Here is a 20,311-nt window from a genome sequence, read left to right on the forward strand (position 1 = left end):
AATTCGTCATTCCGGAAATTTATCAGTACCGTACTTGCGCTCGTCCATCTATCAGAGTCCCGGTATCACCGCATCCATCTTAATAACTTCATTTCGCGTGCACGAGTGACAAATGGCCGCCGCCGAACGCTTTCGAGCTATCCGAGGAAAGCTTGGGAACACCGCGCAAAACTACAGACCTAGATGTAAAGCAGACCAAAGAACGATTCTAACAGACGCTAAAAAATTCAGCGTTCTCAGATTCGGAAACTTTCGACTTACACGGATCTCGATTATCTTTTCGATTATTATCTTCTGATAATTCGTGCTTTAAACAAGTCTGAATTAACCGAAGATAAAGAGCAGCAATTTCGCTGTGAAGTGGAAGAGATGGTTATAACTGGGGATTCGATACAATTGTGACATCAGTTTCGATCCTTGAAACAGTTGTCGAGAACCGAAAAAGTCTCGTAACTATTTCGATTCTTCAGAACCCCGATATTATATCTCATTATATAACTGTTATTTTTCGGCTCGATTCGGTAAAGAAAATCAAATACATAGATATGCGATCGTACCACACGCATTTTCAACTTAAATGTAGAATCTATACTTTTAACCCTTTGCACTCGAGACTATTTTAATTACAAACGCGATGAAAACTCAATTAAATGACTTGAATTTTTTGTAGACGATAGAGGGACTAGTTTACACTAAACGATGACTAAAAAGCTACTTTTTAACTTTACTACTACTTGGAATGAAAAGAAAAAAGAAAAAAACCTCGTTTTTTTAATAGATCTCCGGTTATAATACACGTCTCTAAGTTCTATATTTCCAAAGATGCTTCCCTCCTCGAAACTTGCAATTCAAGTAACTAAAGCATGCTCAACAAAATGCCCCCATCGAACACGGTTTCTTATTGGCTAGAATCGTGCATCCGCAATTGATCCGTTTCTCTAACGAACCCCTCTCCAACGAAGCTCTTTATTTATCACGGAATCGAATCCCATTCACCTTTCGGCGTTCCGAGTTTCACTGATTTCCATTCTCCCGGAGGATCGATGAGAAAGGGGTCGAACGATAACGGGCTGCTTCTCAATGGTCTCGCGGGGCCATTATATCGAGCCCCGCATAAGGTTGCGAATACGGCTCAGAGCGTTGCGATAATCCTCGCCGAGCCGGTCGAAGCGGAAAGAAGCCGGTGCGCGAGACGCATTCAACCCGCGACATTCGCATGCAAAGTTTCATGGAAATGCGAATACAGTTATCCGTGTTTCCCGCGATACCGGTGAAAACGGAAAGAAAACGCGCGGTGGGTGGGTTCCCGTGATTTTGTCAACGAGTTTCGTTAACCGTCGGCATTCGCGACGCAATCACGTCGCAGCCTCGTCTCTGCTATCAGACACTCGGAGAGCTCTCCCTCCACCCGCCCCCGCCCCCAAAGGGAGGACCGTAATCCCCTTTCCGTGGAATCCCTCGCGGATCGCAATTGCACCTATGCGCCAGACCTCTCGGAGGCCGCGAGGCCGGAATTGCACACGCTGTTCCCGACTGCAACGTTGTCGAGCCACGACGGAGCTTTAGGGAGTGATGGCTGGCTCAGTATCGAACGTGCGGCGTTCCTTATTCGGCTTTAACACAACACCGATGGAGATTCAGGAGCTTCTCTGATCGGCGGGAGTAGAGTTTCGAACGTGTTTCACGACGTCTCCTCATTCTTCCGGTATTACAGGCGATCCCGGGCTCTTCTTTGGCCCCTACGGATCCCCTGAATGCAAATTGAAGAACTACCTCGCGGAGAGGTCTCGCGTCGTATGTTACTCGCGTACCAGTACATGCGACACACGGTACATGCGGTAAACGCAGGATTTTAGCGATCTCTGAGACGAATGTTTCCGGAAATTGCTCGTTACGCAAGACGAACTACATCCCTGGTAACTACGTTGAGCTCGGTCGGAAATTTCGTCTACGCTTGAAACAAGTAAATAGACCGCGAATTTTATGCGTTTGTTACAAAACTGAGCGAGGAGTATCGACGTATTACTTTCGACCTGCTCTGTAATTGTTAAAAGAAACAAAAGATTCATAAGTTACTCTTGGTTTTTGACACGGATGCGGGCGATTTTTATTTTGCGTAAAGATCCGCAGTCTATTAGTAAATTATGCTTCGTTTGCTCGAATAAAATGTGTATCAAATGCTTCAGAGCATGAAAGAGAAAATGAAGGAATTTTCTTAGTAAGGAACTATTGTCCAGCGGTTTATTTAATAACGTATCGGTTTAGTTACAATAATTCGTCGAAAAGTATCAATGGATCGACGTTAAAAAAAGGGACCATTCGCTTCCTAGTTTCTCTGATTTTTAACTTTATGCATTGCAGTTTCCAAGAAGTCTTGCTTATTGAACAACTTATCGCGCTTTAAAAAGTGCACGAACACTTTTGTGGGTCACTGTATATCCACGTAAAATTTTGGACTTTTGAAAACGCTCTTTCTGCAGGATGGATTTCCATAATTCGTTAAATATCCTGCCCTCGTTGGGATCTGAAATTATCCGGATCGAATAATTGGAGGTACTCGTTCCCCGATGAGGAAACGTACCCCCGACTCTGTTCCATCCCTTAAGCCTAAGCTCTATCGATTCCGGCAATGCTCGCCGCCGCTCGTGTAATTTTCACCGGGCGATTTAAGGCTCGGATGCGTGGGTGCAACTGTGATCCATAGCCACGAAGGAATCCCGGGTGAGAATTAAAGCTGACGCGTGGGGCACTCAAAATATCCACCCACACAACGTCCCGGTCGTGTATACAGGCTTGCGAATAACCGCACACGCGTACCCCGCCGCGTAATCTGCATGAAATTACGGAATGACGTTTTCGTGGCACGAAAAATGCCGCGGAGACTGCTCGGTCGGTGCCGAAGGTTCTGCTACCCTCGCAAGGGTAGAATGCGTGTCGCGCACAGATTTTGTTCTGAAACTTGCACGAACTTCGAGATAGCTCTTCGGTCTCATCGTCTTCGCGTTTACGACTCTGCGATATTTTCCTGTAACGTTAACCAGCGTATAGCTTAAAAGTACAATCCTGTAGAAATGTTAAATTTCACTTTACCGTCTAATAAAAACGAAACGATCGCAGCTCCTCGAGCGCGTGGTCTTCGTTCAATTTTCTCTAGATATTAATTGCTTATTTCTAGAATTCGAGTTGTTCGCGGTTACTCCAAGCATTCTAAAATTAATCTACACTCCTGTCTCTTTGAAACCTGGTTGTCGAACGCGATCCCGCAAAGTCCCCTTTGTCGACGACGTGAAAGAGTTGTCGAGTCGTCGAATCGGGTCGAAGATGGCGAAATGTTCTTCGGGGATGCATCGATCGCAGCAGGGTGGAAAACAGACGGGACAACGGTTTGGAACGAGCTAGAAACGGGTCGTGAACCAGCTTGAAGTTAGGCGGCTGGACAATATCAGAGAACGGGAATTTAATAAAGCCGAACGCCCGGACGTTGCGTGGGACGTGGCTGAAAGAAATGGACGTGGAGCGTGTCCAGCATGCATAGAAGCCCTCCTCTTTCTCTCTCTCTCTCTCTCTCTCTCTCTCTCTCCCTCTCTTTCTCTTTCTCCCTCTCTCTCCTTTTCTTCGTTTCCTCCTCGTTTTTTTCTCACCCCAGTTCACTAACCGACACTTCTCTCTTCTATTTCCTACGACCGACCGACCTCTTCCCGATCCTTTCCAGCTCCAGGGATTGCCCCTCTCTGCTGGTCCAGGATGATATAGATCGAACCCAGCTGGCCTGAATTTCCATTTTATCTAGACGCTTGAATCGTCACGATTCGGACCGAGGCAGTCTCGAAGATTATGGACATGCCTTCGATAAGTGTTTAGACTGGATGTTGCGAATCTCATTTTAGAGACTGTCGTTTGCTATTTCCGAGGATCGCAAACACGTAAACGGAAGACTCTCGTTTGCTACTTTTTAGTGAATGGTATCAGATAGCTATTTGTGCTAGCCGGAAGAGGATCGGCTTATCCGCTGTTTCATTGTCGCGGACACTTACACATGATACCACGAGTCAACTGTCTGATTTTGATAAAATCACCATTTTCCCACATGTATCCGTTTAAAATTTTTTTTATTTGGAAGCACTTTGGAAGGAGGAAGGGGAGTGACGAGGGTTAATATTTCTTGGAAGTTTTTTGAAGGGTTTATTAATAAATTTTGAATACTTTTCTTGGGTATTTATTTTTTTTGGATCAATATCTTTTGGATGTTGTTTTGGATGAATTAATTGTTTTGGAGATTTTTGTGTGTTAATTTGTTGAAATTAAGTTGAAGTTCGGAACTCAACTACTTGGTGTTCTTACGTTTGAAATGTTTTTTGAGTGAGATATTAAGATAAAGACTCTCGTTTGCAGATTTCACTGTAAAGTAACAGGTGTCACTGGAGTCATATTGATCGATTAGTAAACGTCCTGCAGTGGTGGTTCGACAAAAAGTAAGGTTTTTATTTACACGTTATAAACCAAACGAAATATCACATACACGTACATCGAAAGTCGAGTATTAACGAACCCCATTAAGGTTCTTCCTATTATTTTAGACACTTTTTTTTCAACTCTTAACAACGTTCCTCGGTCCCATTACGACATTCTCGTTAAAATCGATTAAGTTGTTCTGATATTCTCTTCTTCTAGAAATCATTCTCGTGCGATTGTGGTACTTATGCGTTTCCAGTACAAGCATCTTTAACATAACCGGGAATTAAATATTAGAGCTCGTGATTATCAGGACGAATGAAACAACTTTTTCTAGACATTTATTTTTCCGAATACTAGTTTTCTTTGATAAATGAAGATATAAAAAAACGCTTCGAAATCTGATTAATTAGATGTATATTATATATATATATATAAACTCTTATTTTATGATGTCCAGTCTAACGCAAGTGGATTATCGTAAACAAAATTTCCTCAGGACGCAAACACTCTGTCTCTCTTATTAGAGTACTTCCATTTTGTATGTATCACTCCATTATATCGCCTCAAATTTCAATACACATGAACGTATGACTTCTTTCTTGAATGTTGTATTATCACAGAAGATATACTGTACAGTATTACGTCGTACATGTAGGTGTGCGAAGTATTTATACATGCACGAGACAGGTACCTCGCATACATGTTTGTAATCGTTACAATTGGTCGTCGTTACTATATCACTAATCTACGGTAACCTTTTTCTTCTTTTAAATTACAGAAAAAATAATTTTGTTATCGTTGACTAGGCATTAATTGTTACTTATCGGTATTCTTCTGTCAACGCTAAGGCCCTCGTGGTCAAGTAACAAGTAAGTTAATTCTCGAAACTTGGTTGACTTCATTGTATTAAAAAGTCTGATGTTCTGAGAACGTGAAAAATGTTTCAATAATTTTGCATTGTTTCATTTCCAAACGTGATGCAATCATCCAAGTTTCTATCATTATTATTCGCAAGTTTTGTAGTAGTTGCATTGTTAGAAACAAATAACAATAAATGTTATAAAAAGTATCGGTAAATATTTTATATACATACTTAAGTTTAGATCAATACTTTAGCAAACTAGTTCTCAGTTCCTACAGATTCAAATGAAATTTTAAATAGGTCAGCGTATTCCAATGTGTATTGTCGAATATAGTTACAACTTCATGGTTTTAATCATCGTTCTCACATGTACATTCTGGCACCCTTGTATCGATACACTCCGATGGACATTTTTCTCCCATATCAACATCGTAAATGGTGGATTTTGGTTGTGGTCGCTCGTATTTACATATCACGGAGTACATGTCACCGCCTAAACGAAGCGCCAGCCACCGATTTTTAATAACTGCTAGCTTCAAACATTCGCAAGTCAGCTTTGCGTAAAGATTTGTATGAAGTGTTCTGCCCATGCCTTCGATTACAATAAGATCAACGTTATGCTTTACCATCGCGAGACACAGATCTAGATTCAGGCGGCTATTGAAAATCAAACAATTGAAAATCATTAATATATCCCAATGTTATAAACGTGCGCCAATCTTTTTCAAAGGGTCTTTCCACATTGGTGGTTTCAAAATATTGAATTCCTTTTGTTTCTTGTAATTTCTTCCAGTGTAGCAAACATATACATAACAATTTGTAGACCAATTCGTGAAATGAAGCATATTGCCATTTTTCTCAAAATAATATCTTTTAAATTGATTGTCATAGTATCTATAAAACCAACCATGCAGAATGTGTGACCCTCTCTAATACTTACCTGAGATCAAGACAAGGTCCTGCTTGAGCCGTTTCCATGGGGATCAATCGATTTTCTTTCAGAGCGTGCCTAATCACTTTACATATTTTTGCTGCGTCCCGCAACGTCACAACCAGTTCTGGATATGTTACATCGTTTAACGCTGGCATTGAATTAGCGCAGAGTATAACCTGAAACAGTGATAATTGTATAAGTTCATTTGTCACACAATCATCGATTTGGTAATTGTCATTTTTATCACCTACTTTGGTGCCTCGCTGTAATAAGTCTCGGGCAAATGGTAAAATCCCCAACACTATGTCAACTCCACTGTTGTCGACAAAAATGGCTGCGCATTTATGAGGTTTTCCTACTTCCAATCTTTCTATCCAATCATCCAGATCGTCTCGTAACCAGGGCCTACCTATGTTCAAAGAACTGAATCATTGAGCTTAACACAACTAAACTATATATTTTGATTTGAATACCTGGTATTTTTGCTTCAGCCTCTGCAAAACCAAAGTCTGTTGTTTCCATTAAAGTAGCAACAGCTTTCGCACCCCAATCAAACATATTACCACTTAGAACCCCTAATATTAAAGCACTTGTCTTTTCCACTCCCTTTAACTTATCCACAACAGCTAATCGTTCTTTCAAATGATTTAAAGCTTCTTCGTTTTCCTTCTTCTTTTGCTTTAAAATATAAAACATTTCCAGTATATATATATATATATAAGCGACGATGAAAATATTTACCAGGATTTTTAATTCTTTAGTTACTTACATGTAAATAGGGATCGGGGAAGTCGAATTCCTTCATACAATGTTCAATAGTGTCCAACAATACTCTTACAGTGAGCGTTCCATATGCACTGTAATATAATTAGAGTTAGTGTTATATTGCAAAACTTTATATTATAACATATTATAAGATATTACATTTTAATTATTGATGAGAGCTTACAATGGTTGCAAGTGTAGATAATGTAGTCTATTGACATATTTCTCCTTAAGTTTTGTTGCTCTGTCCTTTGCAGTTGGGCTATGAGGTTGACTGTGAATAGCTCTCGCCACAAACTTGTCCACCGATTCCTCGAAGCACTGAAGCCAGTAATCCCTGTAATCAATAATTTGCATTATACTGCCATATCTTCAATTATATCAGTGGAAATAATAAAACCTTATGATTTACCTAGCTTCTTTGTCTTCTGCAAGATCCGTTGTATCAGGATTGTAAGTTGCAGGATCTTTTAATAATGGGCAAAATGTGACAGCATTTTCTGCTTGGTCAATCTCCAACTGATCAACTGTAATTCCAAGATTAGTGCATACTGAATCCTTGAATCCTGAAGAACCTGCATAATTTTCTAACCAGCTATGTTCATCCGACTGTTCAGCGCCGTATAAAAATGCCCCAATCGCACCCAGGTAACCCTCGTGGCGCAGGAAAAGCGGTTTTACTTTCCCCTACATTTGAAATGTTACAATGTGAAGTATAATGGAACAATTATGTATTATATTCTTCAATGAAAGAAGTTACTTACATGTGACCAGTATTTGATGGAATATGAAATAGTATGCATCGATAGAGGGTGATTACGGAGAAAATAGCCTCCAAAATAAATCTTGTCTATTTTATGCACAGTTGCATACAAACTAGCTATTTGTCCAATATCATTGCTTATTGTGAATAAAAGACTTCTAACAAGATCTGCTTCGGAAAATTTCAATCGCCCTGGAAGATAATTAAAATAAATTATTCTGCAATTTATTAGTCTTTTTTTTATTTCATTGTCTCTGACTAGTCTAGACTTTCTTACCGTTATTGCAAGATGTTGCTTTACCAAAAGAAGATGCAATAAGCTCCCCAGACAAACCTTGAGAAGAATAATCACCTCCATAAATATCTTTCACTAACATATCAACATTACGATGATCTCCTCGGTCTGCAAGTTGCAGCAATTCATCAAAGCCCTAGCAGGGTATTTTTAAAATAACTCTTTAAATGTGTACATTTGTCTCAGTGATGTTATGTAAGCACAAAGCTTAATACAATATTCTTTATAATGAAAAAAATAACCTTAATCAATACTACATACATTGTATACAAAAACATTGATGTATACTGATCTATAGGCTGGTAAAGCGATATAGTTAATAGATATTTTATTTTGATCACAGTGAAACATTAAAAATTGGTATATACTTTCTAAAATACTGAAAACTGATGCGAATACCTTTCTCTTTGTGAGTAACGAGCCTAGACCCCAAAATGTTCCTCCTCCGGTAGCTGTGCCACCAACTCTTTCAAATACTTTATCAGATTCTACCTAAGAAAATGTTGTACAAATATCGTAACTTTGGAAAGCAATGTTTCGTGATTGTTTCAGTATATTTATACTTACTTTCATAATACTGACACCACTACCGATATTAACTAACATATATGGAAATATGTTAGGATCAGCCTTTTGAAATTTATACTCAGGAGATCCATGCCTTTCAAATTCGAATGCTTCGCATGGTATGTTTTTAAGTAAAAAATTACAGCCTTTTATCAAACATGCTATTTCATCTTCCTTATCAACACTAAAACGACAAGTTAATCGTTTTTATCTATGAATTACAAACTGATAAAACTAACGAATAATGAAGTTGCTTACATCAAGCCCAATTTTTCTTGCAACAAAGGGGTATATTTATATGCTCCTCCTCCAGTTACTTTAATGCTTTTGCCTTGAAACCTTTCAACATTCACTAAATTTTCTTTTACAGAGTCTAAACAGTTTTCAATGTATTGAGTTTCAAACTTAACAAAATGAAGTTTATTTCCTTCGTATACTTTGTATGCCCGTTCTCCAGTATTCCCTAAACCTGTATCTTCATAGAGTGCTTTGCGATAACTAACTGTTGAATAATAAGCTATTTTCGTCAGTGATAAGCCTATAATTGAACAAAAAACAAAGCGGTTCTTATAAACAGAAGAGACAATATGTGATTTTTAACAGAAAATTGTGAATTTTCCTATCGGCGGATTCAAATTAACGTATATGAGTTTACGTCGTATCAATATAAATACATTATGACGTTTAATGTGTGACGAAGTACGTACCGATGTCAATAGCGAATTTTTGAGCATTTTTCAAATTTGCGAATACCTCGACTGTGGCTGGTAATTTTATGGACTTAGGGTGATTCCTATTCTCCTCGATTTCAGCCGTTTCCATTTTAAATCAATTCCTTTTCGACACACTATCGCTAATCGTGTTCGGTGCTTTTACGGTCTGGCTGGCAATGTAAGAACTAAACACATGACGACGAACAACAATTTTATCAGTAATCAAACATCCTGCCAACGATATCGCGTACATACGTCAGAAGAAATCTTTTCTTTGAAACACACATCAACGTGTACATGAATTTAAACACTTGTTTCCTCGGAACAACTCAACTTACGGCGTTGATTTAAACCAGGCCTCGGAATTAATTGCACATGACAAAGACAGAGCATTTTCGGAGACTGCTCTGAAATATGCTGCAGGAGAGATCTCACAAATGGGATTGGATGATACCATTCTGCAGCACATTTCAGAGCAGTCTCCGAAAATGCTCTGTCTCTGTCATGTGCCGTTAATTCCGAGCCCTGATTTAAACATTAAAAATGGCTATCTAACATAGACTGACAGAAGCGCCGTTCATTATGCGCGGCGCTAAAAATCAAACATTACACACATTTTCTATCGAAGAATTAAACAGTGGGTAAAACTTTTTGAAAATTTGTAAATTTCGTGGAATTCAAATCTCTTTAGCAATATCGATTATTTTAATTTCTAACATACATGGTGATTATAACATGACAGAATGTTTGAAAACTACATTATATAATAAATTATTTAATTTACATGATTTAAAAAAAACACACACACAAACAAACAAAAGTTTTCAATTTTAGAGAAATCTTGAGCTTTAACGGTAATTATAATATAGTGAAATTACTGGAATTAGTCTTAATCATATAGTGATTTATTGTATAAGAATATAAAACATGATGTATTACATCAAATTATTATATGAATGCTACTACAATCGAATATGTACGTTGGTGTAGTCTACATTGATAAGCCTCTAACGCTAATTAAAACAAATATATATAATTCGTAAAATTATTTAATCTTTCCTTAGGACCACAATGTTTAAATTAAGGTACCGAATGTTCTTAACTGCCGTACAATAATTTATAGCTTATATACAATCGAAAGCAATAATATGTACATTCTTAAAAACATCCTACTTTAATTTTCACTAACATATGTACAAAATTTCATTCGGTGTAAAATAAATATTTCATTGTATGCGAAAGCGTATGATTTTAATTGAAAGATTTGTAACAAATGTAATTTTGTTTGAAAAAAATATAACGTCTTAATTATTTTGTCTTATAATTGCGTGCATTCACGGTATTCACTTTTTCAAGCGATCATGAAACAACTCGATGCACGTTAGAATGTAGTCATACCAATATACGAATACTATGTCACCTACAATGTTTAATATATATTTATGCAATAGTCATACAAAGAACATTTATGATTAGATTAGTTATCGTTTATTAGAACATTAAGTCTTGATCTAGTAAACTTTAATAGAAAAAGTTTTTTTCACGTATGTAGTAGATGTAGAATGCATTGTGAAATGCAGTTTCTTTAGAAATTTCAGTAAAATCTAAAAAATGACGCAATATACGTATAAATTTTAAATTGCTTCCAGTGACTCCATTTTTTGGTATAATTCCCCTGATACAGACCCTGTATATCAAAATTATAGACATGTTTGAAAATCGTTGTTCAAGAGGTCTTTGTATCTTTCTCCTTTGACGTCTGAGAAACGGGCTTCAATTTAGTATTTCGCAACAAATTATATGAACCATATGTACAAAATTTACGAGATACAAAAGGTATATAAAACGCCCTGAAAAACTGATGTGATCTGAAAAATAAATTTTGAATATAAAACGATATAATTTCATTAATAAATTGTGTTCTGACGAATAAAAATTGCATTTTAATGCACTTACCTTGCAGAATCTAAAAATTTGGAAGATTTTATTACAGTAAAATTATCACTTAATCGAGCATAATTCGGTTCCAAAGCGGTCTCAATTCCAACATCTAGATCTACTATAAAATGGCACTTTTCTAAATTAAACTAAAATAGACAAAAGATGATTATTTCAATTGAATGTCTGGCGTTTACCATACACAATATTTGGATATTTACATAACGCGATGGTTCTTCTCTGTTCATATCATTAAAATTGGGTTGAATTACAGTAGTTGCATTTTCATGATCTAGATAAGGCTGTGGTAATTGTCCTCTAAATTCGGACCTCAAGAACTGAAGTTTCCAACTGAAAATAATATTATTTTTAATAAAAATATAATTAACTAATGTTAATTACACTTATTGAATCATTGCTTACTTATTCGATGGGAAAAAAAAACTACTTGAAAACCGATGCCACTCCTTGCCAATGCAAAAATTTATATTCGTGTCTGTTGAAATATCTCCTTCTGATCCAAACTTGTTACTTTCAATCATTATTTCCATTGGTGCATAATAGCCCTTATATATTGCTAAGGATCTGGATACACCAAGGAAGCCACATATTAAAACAGTAAGGAGAGTAATGTGAATTGTGTATTGCAAATAATGATAAGCGATATGCAAGGGGCTGAGTTTTGTTCTTATAAAAAAGTACAATTTTTGAACGACATCCACAGCTACTGCTCCAGCCAAACAGATCATTGGATATACAGGAAATAAAAATCTTTCCTCCTGAAAGCAAAATGATTGTATAGCAAAATATATATTATTTTAATATTTAGCATAGAAACAGTACATGTAAGTCACCTTATGAGATTGAAGAAAGAAAACCAGAAACCAACAGTATAAAGGTGCCAAAGAATACCAATATGACAAACACTGTTTGTTCCTTGGACGTTCTGGTACAAACAACCATACTAAAAGCTATATAATCTTGTTAAAATATTAATAAACACCCAGCTTTCCATTTCTATAAATTTTATAAACATTACCAATCCAAACGGAGCCCAAAGTGCGCCAATGAAAATAAAATTGAAATTTAAAAATCCGTTGTAGATATAGTAACTGAGAGGTTCTGTCCCATAAATATTTGGACCATGATTAGTAAAAACATTGTACATCACAATGTTTAATGGTGCTATTACTAATTTTCCATAATACATTGAATCGATCCATACCATTGGTACCAAGATAACAATACCGGATATAATAACCCACTTTAAAAATTTGATCCATTCTTGCTTACAAATTAACATTTCTATCGCAATTGGAACTCTGTAAAGAAAAGAATTTATGTAAACTTACTTATCTTATACTCTACGTTTATAAATAATATACATATAAGTAATACCCAAGTAATGCTGCAAATGGCCACCCTAATAATGCAGATATAGCAGTGGCAAAAATAGCTAATTCATATTGACGTCCGTACCAAGCTGCTATGGCAACAGTACTTAAATACCTATATAAAAAATGTAAGTAATTCATATTTCTTTCATTCTGTTTGAATATTATCTTGTATACATACATTGAAAATGAAGATGGTAAGAATGCAGCACTTGCAATGTACATTCCAGAACTCACAATAAGGAAGACAAATGTTAGTCTTCCTATATGAAGTCCAAATTCTCTGCATACTTTCCTGGAAAAATAAGATATAATTAATGACTTTGCAAATGTTTTTGCTAGTGTATCATAAAAGGGAACCTACTTATAGAAGTACACTTCAGATAATGCGCAACCTACACATAGTAGGCATCTCACAAAATAGAAGACTAACACAGGATTTGGCTCTAACAAATAATGATAAACTTTAGCTGGTACCATATGAATTAATAGGTACACGTAAGATCTTAATGCATATTGCGGACTGTATTCCCATGTTTGTTGGCCGTTTCCATAAAGCAAGTAGTGACTCTACAATAAAGCAATAAAGTACGATGGATAAAATGAGATTTACAATTATAAAATAAATACATTTATTAAAACAAAGTAATATGATACAAGAATACACATTTATACGTTCAACATAAGAAATATATTTGTTCTTATCATTAATAAATGTATCAAAAATAATATGGTAACTCATAAGAATATAAATTACTCCTTACTGGTTCCCAATAATTATATGTTTCGTCGCAGTCAGTTATGTGACTCCATATAGCAGAACAAAATCTAACAGATAAAAGTAATTTAAACGCTGTATCTACTCCGGGATAAATGATACCAATACCAGACGATTCTTCAGGTCTGAAACATACATGTATCTTTAATTTCCTTTCATAATTTGTTTACCTTATTCTATACATGCATTAAAGTTTTACATTTATTTTTGATTGTCATAATTGTTAAAAATTAGTATAAAATGTAAAAATATGTTAAGTATGCAAATATTGCTTCTTATTCAAAATACATATCTGTAATTCGTTACTGAATACACACGATATAAAATAAACGGATATAAACAAAACATATCGAATTTGTTTTTTATTATTAATGTGTTTAAAATATTGTCTCTACTTTGAAAATCTTCTGCCATTGATCTTTTTTAATTCTTTCTTTGAAATAAAAAGCTGACGTTGACGTTGATTCGGCGCCATGGCACAAATTGTTTGACCAAAGGCAAAATTCCAAGGTTTTTTAATAGTAGGGATAGGAATACGTAGTTATAGAGGTAATTGTGGCACATAGACGGTAAGGAGCGTTTACCGTAAATTCAATTTTTAGATACAGTAATGGGACCTACTCCTGCATGTTTTTCTTACTCTCTAAGCTGGTGCACACATCCCCACTATTTTACTGCTTATCCAATCCGCAGTAGATCCGCTGTCGCAGTAGCGAGCTGTCAACCAACCAGAGCAAAGAAAATTTCTTTATCGACCCTCACTAACGAATCAAGCTGCGGCTTAGAGGTGTGCAAGAGTAGATCCCATTACTGCATATACACCGTGGGTAGATGGCGCAACGTGGAAACTAGAAGTTGTCAATCTAAGTACAGCTTTATCAATGGAGAGGAAGAACTGATTAGGCATGAGATAACCTCGATTTTAAATAATACAATATTTTTAATAACGATGATGTAAATACTTGTTTTGAAACATAATTGAGAGACATACTTGTTAGTTTTTGTGTTATATTTCAAAATGAACTTAAGTAAAACTGAGAAATTATTGGCTGCCAAGAAAAAGGTATTGCTTATTCTATCTAGTGACAGCCACGTAAATAATCGTAAATAATTGCTTGTGAATAAATATTCATAAATATTTCAAATTTCTATAATCACATATTAGTTTACAAGCATTTATAATACATTCAAGAGAATGAAAATGTATTTTGATGTATTGCTTGAAATATTTTAAGATTTCTAGGCTTCATAGTTTTAGGTTATTTCAACTGTCAAATATTTACTCAAATCACTTATTATCAGATAATTATGAATACTATTTTTGACATTTGTAGCTCAGAGAATTTCAATTGAACAAAATAATGCAGGATGGTTCTGCAAAACGAAAACATTCGGGGGATGTTTCACAGGTATATAAATTGTGAACCTATCAATAATACATGCAATATGGTTACATTAATATTTTTTATTAATTTGTAGGGTCAGCATACAGAAACAAATACACCAGATTCCAAAATTAGTACAATATCTACATTGGAAACTTCTGCAAATGGTAAATCTGTTCCTGATCAAAATTGTCAAAGACATGAAACTCCATCGGTAGATACAATAATAAATACAGAAAATACTATAAATGTTGATAATTTACATAATGTGGTAGAAGAGATTGCTAAACCTGTGCAAGATATAGCACAGGCTAAGTTGAATTCAGAGGTTGAAAATAAAGTGGAATTAAGTGATTTTCCAAAAGTACAGAAAGAACATCTTTTGGAAATGGTGTCTGCAGTTACAGATGTTTTAACAAATGATTCTGAGCACTCTGAAACAAATTTGGATTGTGATTTGGTGTGTCGTAATCAGTTTCTAAGTTCGTATTTGGAAGAACAGAAAAAGAATATTAATGATCTACACATAGAGCTTAGTAATTCTGTAAGTGAATACATATTGTTTTATTACATTCTTACTAATTTTGTTATTAGATCTTGTGATTTCAATTAAATTTTTGATCAATTAGCACAGCAGAATTAAAGAATTGGAAGCTAAGTTGGAGACAAAAGAGATGGAATTTCAAGTACAATTAGCACGCGAAGTAAATCCTTTAAAAGAACAATTACAAATTCATACACAAACAACTGGAATCCTAATAGCAGAAAAGGCAGAGCTTACCGCTGCTCTTAGTCAAGCTCAACAGAGTACTAGACAAAGCAGAGGTTCGTTTTCTTTATCAAATAATATTTGAAAGTTTATAAAAAGTCAACACTTTTTCAGAAGAGATAAAAGAATTAACACGAAAGTTAAAAAATTCTCAAGTACATATAATTGAATTAAAAAAAGAAACAGTTGGCTTAAAAACTGCTAATGAAGAATTGAGAAAAAATTATCATCAGTTGCAAAATGAACAAGAATCTTTGGCAAACAAATTTTTGGAATTGAAAAAAGAAAAAGAAGACTTAAATTTAGAGACGTCTGAATTGAAACAGAAATTAAATTTGAAGAAAACAGAACTAATAGCTGTTCAACAAGAACTTAATGAAAAAACAGCATTACTTTCATTGAGTGAAATTAGAATACAACAGGTAATAAAATATGTACCTATTATTATTAAAAACTGTAACTTATGATATAGTTGCATTATTAATAGAAATAGAATAAAACTACCTTTTTACCTTTTTTTGTAGATGACAGGTGCTATACCTACAGAAGAAGAAAAGTATGCAGCAAATGTTTTAGAACAAGAACTTGCACATGTCAAAGAGTCTCTAAATGTTGTAAACATTGAAAAAGATGAAACTGTTAAACAATATGAGAATTATGTGAAACAATTAGATACGCAACACGATAAATTAGTAGAAGAGGTATGTTTTAGAATGAAATGTAACTAATTTGATCACTAAAGTACTTATTGTATTTTTTTAGATTCAGAAACAAAATAGAACTATAGAAAATTTACAATCCAGAGAACAGAGTTATGTACAAAGATTGTCCGAACTGGAGCAACAGTTGCAAAAAGAAAGGGAGAAACTAGAAAATCTATTGCCTTTACAAGATTGTCAAAATGAAATGAATAATCTTCTAAAAAGTATAGATGAGCTTACTTTAGAACAAGAAAGACTACATATTACACTTTCTGAAAAGGTCAGCTATATTTATAAATATTTTAATAAAATGTTTGTTATAAAAGTTTGATTAACACGTTTTTTTATTTAGGATTCACAAATTGAAATGTTAACGAAAGACATAAATGACTTACGTGAAACAGGTAATAATGAAGCTGAAGTAACAAAATTAGTTACCGCTCTTGAAAGCGAACAGTTAGGAGCATCTAGAGCACTTCATCAAAATCGACAGTTAAAAGAACAATTGACTGATATGGAGAATGCTTTTGTTTCCCTAGTAAGTTTACCTTGATAACTGAATTATCAATTAAGTTCGTAACTTTATTTTAAAAAATATAGAAATTATGAAAGTAATTGAATTTTTAAGAGTAATGCAAAGTTGGACTTGACGGAACAACTTCAAGCAGAGCGTTCGATTGGACGAAAATTAAATGTCCAGTTAAGTAATGTTGAAACTGAGTTAGACCAATTCAAGGAGAAGTTAAAAGAAAAAGAATCTGTACTTGAAGAACTTGAAAAAGAAAGACTTCAAAGTGCTCAGATAGCTGATCAGATGCAGCACTATCAAGCACAATCTCATCATGCTGATATTTTTCAACGAGAGCTACAGAATGCGTTGGTAAATAACTATTTGTCGCATATATTATCGTAAAATCTTTCTTAACTTTTAATTAATATTTTTCTCTTAGATCACCATTGAAAAATTGGAAAAAGAGAAGAAAGCTCTTATGGAGATGATAAAAGAAAAACCACAAGTCAATACTTCTTCTGAAGAAGACTCGAGTACTGTAAATGCCAATGTCTCTGACTTGATCGAACAAACAAATTCGGAAAAATTAGTACATGATATAGTAGTATCCGAACCTATAAAACAATTGGAAGAAAGATTCAAACAGACAATGGAACGAGTGGCTGAACTTACAGAAGAGAAACAAAAGCTTGAACATCTTGTGTTACAATTACAAAGTGAAACAGAAACAATAGGTACATGCTCCTAGAGAAAAAAAATTAACTCCTTTTATGTTAGAATTTATTCTCTATACTTTGACAACTTTTTTAGGCGAATACATAACATTGTATCAGAAGCAGAGAGCAGTGCTTAAAAGTAGAACAAGAGAAAAAGAACAAGTATTCCGACAATTGCTCGATCAAAGAAATCAACAACAAGAACAACTTCATAAATTGAAGGTTTTGGTTAGCGAATTCCTTAGAAAAGAATACATTCATTCTAATGGGACAGAACATATAACACAAACAGGTATGCTGTCTTAAGAATTTTGAGTTTTTATTTTTTACATTATTCGTGTAAAAATGGATTTCCTATAATAATAGAATATACGTATATTGTACATAATAAATATCATTTCTTTCAGAAATGAGTGCTAACGACTTTGTTTCCGCAAAGAAGATAAACGAATCCGAAACCGAAAACGGTGTTTCTGAGATACTAGATATTTTAACAGAAATAAAAGATTGTAAGGATTCGTGCTTATTTGAGCCGAATTTCCACCCATGTCCTTGGTGTTCTGGAAAGTTACTAACAGTCTAAAAAAGTATGATGTATGGTATACTTTATATTATAATATAGGATTTTTAATTAACGATTTGTAGAATATAAATGTATATATGATATATAATAATTGTAACTTGTAAATGATCGATGTGAGACATTTTTTCGTAAAAACAACTTCTTTAAAAAATACAAATGAAGGAAAAATTATTTTTAACTTCAAGTCGCTATTTTAGAGAATGGTAAGATTACAAGAAGTTTACTTTTTAATAATAGTTTTGTCTCTTCTGTTGTAAAATTTTTAATATAATTACTTGTTATAAAAAGTAATTTATTCTTATAAAGAGTAAAATACTTGTTTGGAAATGTAGAATTTTATTTTATTAGATTCAGATTTACAGTTTCAATTTTTTTGGAAGTCCACCATTATCTTCAATATCATTCATTGTTTCTTTTTCTTCTTCAATTATGAATGCTGCTTTCCCTCTTCGTCTTCTTTCTAAAAATTGCTCAAGATAGTATAATAATACCAATTAATATTAAATAATAAAAATTTATGTTACAACTTTTTTTTGTGTTTATAATTTTGTTGTAGATATACCTGCTCTCAGAAGAAGCTTTCTACATTGGTGTGATACTGATGCTTTGGCTTTAATTTCATTCAATCCAAGTATGCGTGATAAATAAATTAAATCGTATGGATTCCTAATGGTTTTGGCATCACTAGCACCACTAGATAATATAACATTCTGCAAGGAGGTAATATAAAATTATAATTATTTTAAATAATTAACAAATTTTACATAAGTATATAACTTATAAAATTGTGAAATATATTTAATAATATTCATGTTAATAAAAGTATTTTTAATTATAATAAAATATAAATTGCTCGATAGCAATATTAACATACCTTACTTTTTCCATATGTATGAAACAGATGTGAATAATGTATAGTAAGTTTTCTAGATTCTGTATTTATTAGATCAGTATATTGAATTTCAAAATGTACTCCTCTTTCAATAGCTTGTTTATATAATTTTTTGTTCAATTTAAAAGTTGTAGAAGATGCTTTCAAAGTAATTATATCACAATTTAATTGGGTACATGCAAACTGTAATGCATTTTGTGTTTTTGGAATAAAAGCATATAAATCGTATTTCTTTAAACTTTGAGCATGATTTAATATATGTGTCTTTGCTGGATCGGAGCAATGAAATGTAATCCGATTAAAAATTTTTAACTTTCCATCAAACTTCTCTCTTATGCTTTCTATATCAAATGTGTTTAATGTAATATTCTGGAATGATTCGCTTTCATCATTTTTCTTTTTTTTCTTTTTATCCGGTACAACGGCACCTTCATCTAAATTAGTATTTAGTGCTACTGTTTTAAATCCCAATTCATGCAATTTTGACAAAATAAGATATAAATTGTGTCTATCACTCGCTGGATCATTTACACATAAATCATAAAATCCTACAGTTTGTCTAATATCCATACTACAAAATATATCGAATCTGAACAAAAATACAATTTAAATAAGCTTGCATAAATATACAAATAAATTTATTTGCACAGTAAAATGAACATACTTTCATTTGAGAATTATGGCTGTTCAAGTTTGAATCTTTTTTTAGGTTATGTTCATTATCAAAATTAAATCTTAATCTAAATTTACTAGGCTAGGATAGCTTCCCCTGTCCATACAATTTTTTCATATGTACAGTCATGCCTCACCATAGTAAAAGATTCTGCTTCACCATATAGTGCCTCGCCATAGTAATCCAAGGCAGGGGCAACCGGCTTGAAATTATGAAACAGGTAGAGAAACTGCTTCTCCTCTGATTGGTTGACGGTTCACAACTAAATAGTGCTGCCCTCACAGATCTAGGCAAAGAGAGGAAGTGGCGAGTTAGCAAGAAAGAACGACATCAGCACAACCGCAAGCGAAACAATTCACATCAACGACCAATGTAGCTTGTCTCACTTTACATATTCATATTCACATTCGTATGCCTGGTGCTCCATCTAAAACACGTGGCGCGACATTCGACTTGTGTTCACTGGTGAAACTTTTTCTGTCCGAGCCTTGGCACGTGCTAGGCCTGTTTGACTTTCGGCCTCCTGTATTTCACAGACTCCTCTATTTAATAATAACGATCTTTTCCGGGGCCTTAAATTTATGCAAGCAGAAAAATTCGTCCTTATTCACCCGTTC

The 20,311-nt window shown here is 34.3% G+C and overlaps 4 protein-coding genes across 9 annotated transcripts; 1 reads left to right on the plus strand and 3 right to left on the minus strand.

Moving 5' to 3' along the window:
• Window positions 1-4,461: 4,461 nt before the first annotated feature.
• On the minus strand, window positions 4,462-9,746 carry LOC117219256 (4'-phosphopantetheine phosphatase). 3 transcript variants are annotated; one of them, XM_076518543.1, is made up of 14 exons: window positions 9,610-9,743; window positions 9,349-9,539; window positions 8,900-9,179; window positions 8,642-8,825; window positions 8,474-8,566; window positions 8,057-8,210; window positions 7,781-7,971; window positions 7,429-7,703; window positions 7,201-7,353; window positions 7,021-7,108; window positions 6,725-6,929; window positions 6,503-6,660; window positions 6,258-6,427; window positions 4,462-5,974 (listed from the first exon to the last, which is right to left on the minus strand). In XM_076518543.1, the coding sequence occupies exons 2-14, from the start codon at window positions 9,461-9,463 to the stop codon at window positions 5,668-5,670; spliced, it is 2,373 nt and encodes a 790-aa protein (XP_076374658.1). In that variant the 5' UTR covers window positions 9,464-9,539; window positions 9,610-9,743; the 3' UTR covers window positions 4,462-5,667. The 3 variants fall into 3 exon arrangements, with proteins under 3 accessions (XP_076374658.1, XP_076374659.1, XP_033324134.1); XM_076518544.1 differs by having other exon boundaries at window positions 9,693-9,708; XM_033468243.2 differs by having other exon boundaries at window positions 9,349-9,746.
• A 491-nt stretch (window positions 9,747-10,237) lies between these two features.
• On the minus strand, window positions 10,238-14,015 carry Alg9 (alpha-1,2-mannosyltransferase Alg9). 3 transcript variants are annotated; one of them, XM_076518546.1, is made up of 12 exons: window positions 13,860-14,015; window positions 13,451-13,589; window positions 13,051-13,256; window positions 12,868-12,981; window positions 12,691-12,801; window positions 12,332-12,614; window positions 12,147-12,263; window positions 11,716-12,071; window positions 11,514-11,643; window positions 11,311-11,441; window positions 11,041-11,222; window positions 10,238-10,958 (listed from the first exon to the last, which is right to left on the minus strand). In XM_076518546.1, the coding sequence occupies exons 1-11, from the start codon at window positions 13,937-13,939 to the stop codon at window positions 11,081-11,083; spliced, it is 1,809 nt and encodes a 602-aa protein (XP_076374661.1). In that variant the 5' UTR covers window positions 13,940-14,015; the 3' UTR covers window positions 10,238-10,958; window positions 11,041-11,080. The 3 variants fall into 3 exon arrangements, with proteins under 3 accessions (XP_076374661.1, XP_033324051.2, XP_076374662.1); XM_033468160.2 differs by having other exon boundaries at window positions 10,238-11,222; XM_076518547.1 differs by having other exon boundaries at window positions 10,238-11,222; window positions 13,664-13,978.
• Window positions 14,016-14,326: 311 nt separating this feature from the next.
• Window positions 14,327-18,988, plus strand: LOC117219251 (golgin subfamily A member 2). Of its 2 annotated transcripts, none has more exons than XM_076518554.1 (13): window positions 14,327-14,527; window positions 14,799-14,873; window positions 14,944-15,393; window positions 15,479-15,674; window positions 15,733-16,040; window positions 16,143-16,319; window positions 16,381-16,599; window positions 16,672-16,857; window positions 16,948-17,199; window positions 17,270-17,564; window positions 17,641-17,838; window positions 17,954-18,140; window positions 18,686-18,988. In XM_076518554.1, the coding sequence occupies exons 1-12, from the start codon at window positions 14,483-14,485 to the stop codon at window positions 18,127-18,129; spliced, it is 2,577 nt and encodes an 858-aa protein (XP_076374669.1). In that variant the 5' UTR covers window positions 14,327-14,482; the 3' UTR covers window positions 18,130-18,140; window positions 18,686-18,988. The 2 variants fall into 2 exon arrangements, with proteins under 2 accessions (XP_076374669.1, XP_033324127.2); XM_033468236.2 differs by having other exon boundaries at window positions 17,954-18,133.
• On the minus strand, window positions 18,446-20,249 carry Rpp30 (ribonuclease P protein subunit Rpp30). The gene is made up of 5 exons (XM_076518555.1): window positions 20,100-20,249; window positions 19,686-19,980; window positions 19,004-19,610; window positions 18,692-18,839; window positions 18,446-18,589 (listed from the first exon to the last, which is right to left on the minus strand). Exons 3-5 carry the CDS (start codon window positions 19,589-19,591, stop codon window positions 18,486-18,488), a joined length of 840 nt encoding a protein of 279 aa, XP_076374670.1. The 5' UTR covers window positions 19,592-19,610; window positions 19,686-19,980; window positions 20,100-20,249; the 3' UTR covers window positions 18,446-18,485.
• Between the last annotated feature and the right edge of the window lie 62 nt (window positions 20,250-20,311).

Source organism: Megalopta genalis, chromosome 2, assembly GCF_051020955.1.
Source record: "Megalopta genalis isolate 19385.01 chromosome 2, iyMegGena1_principal, whole genome shotgun sequence".
Classification (NCBI taxonomy): Eukaryota; Metazoa; Arthropoda; class Insecta; order Hymenoptera; family Halictidae; genus Megalopta; species Megalopta genalis.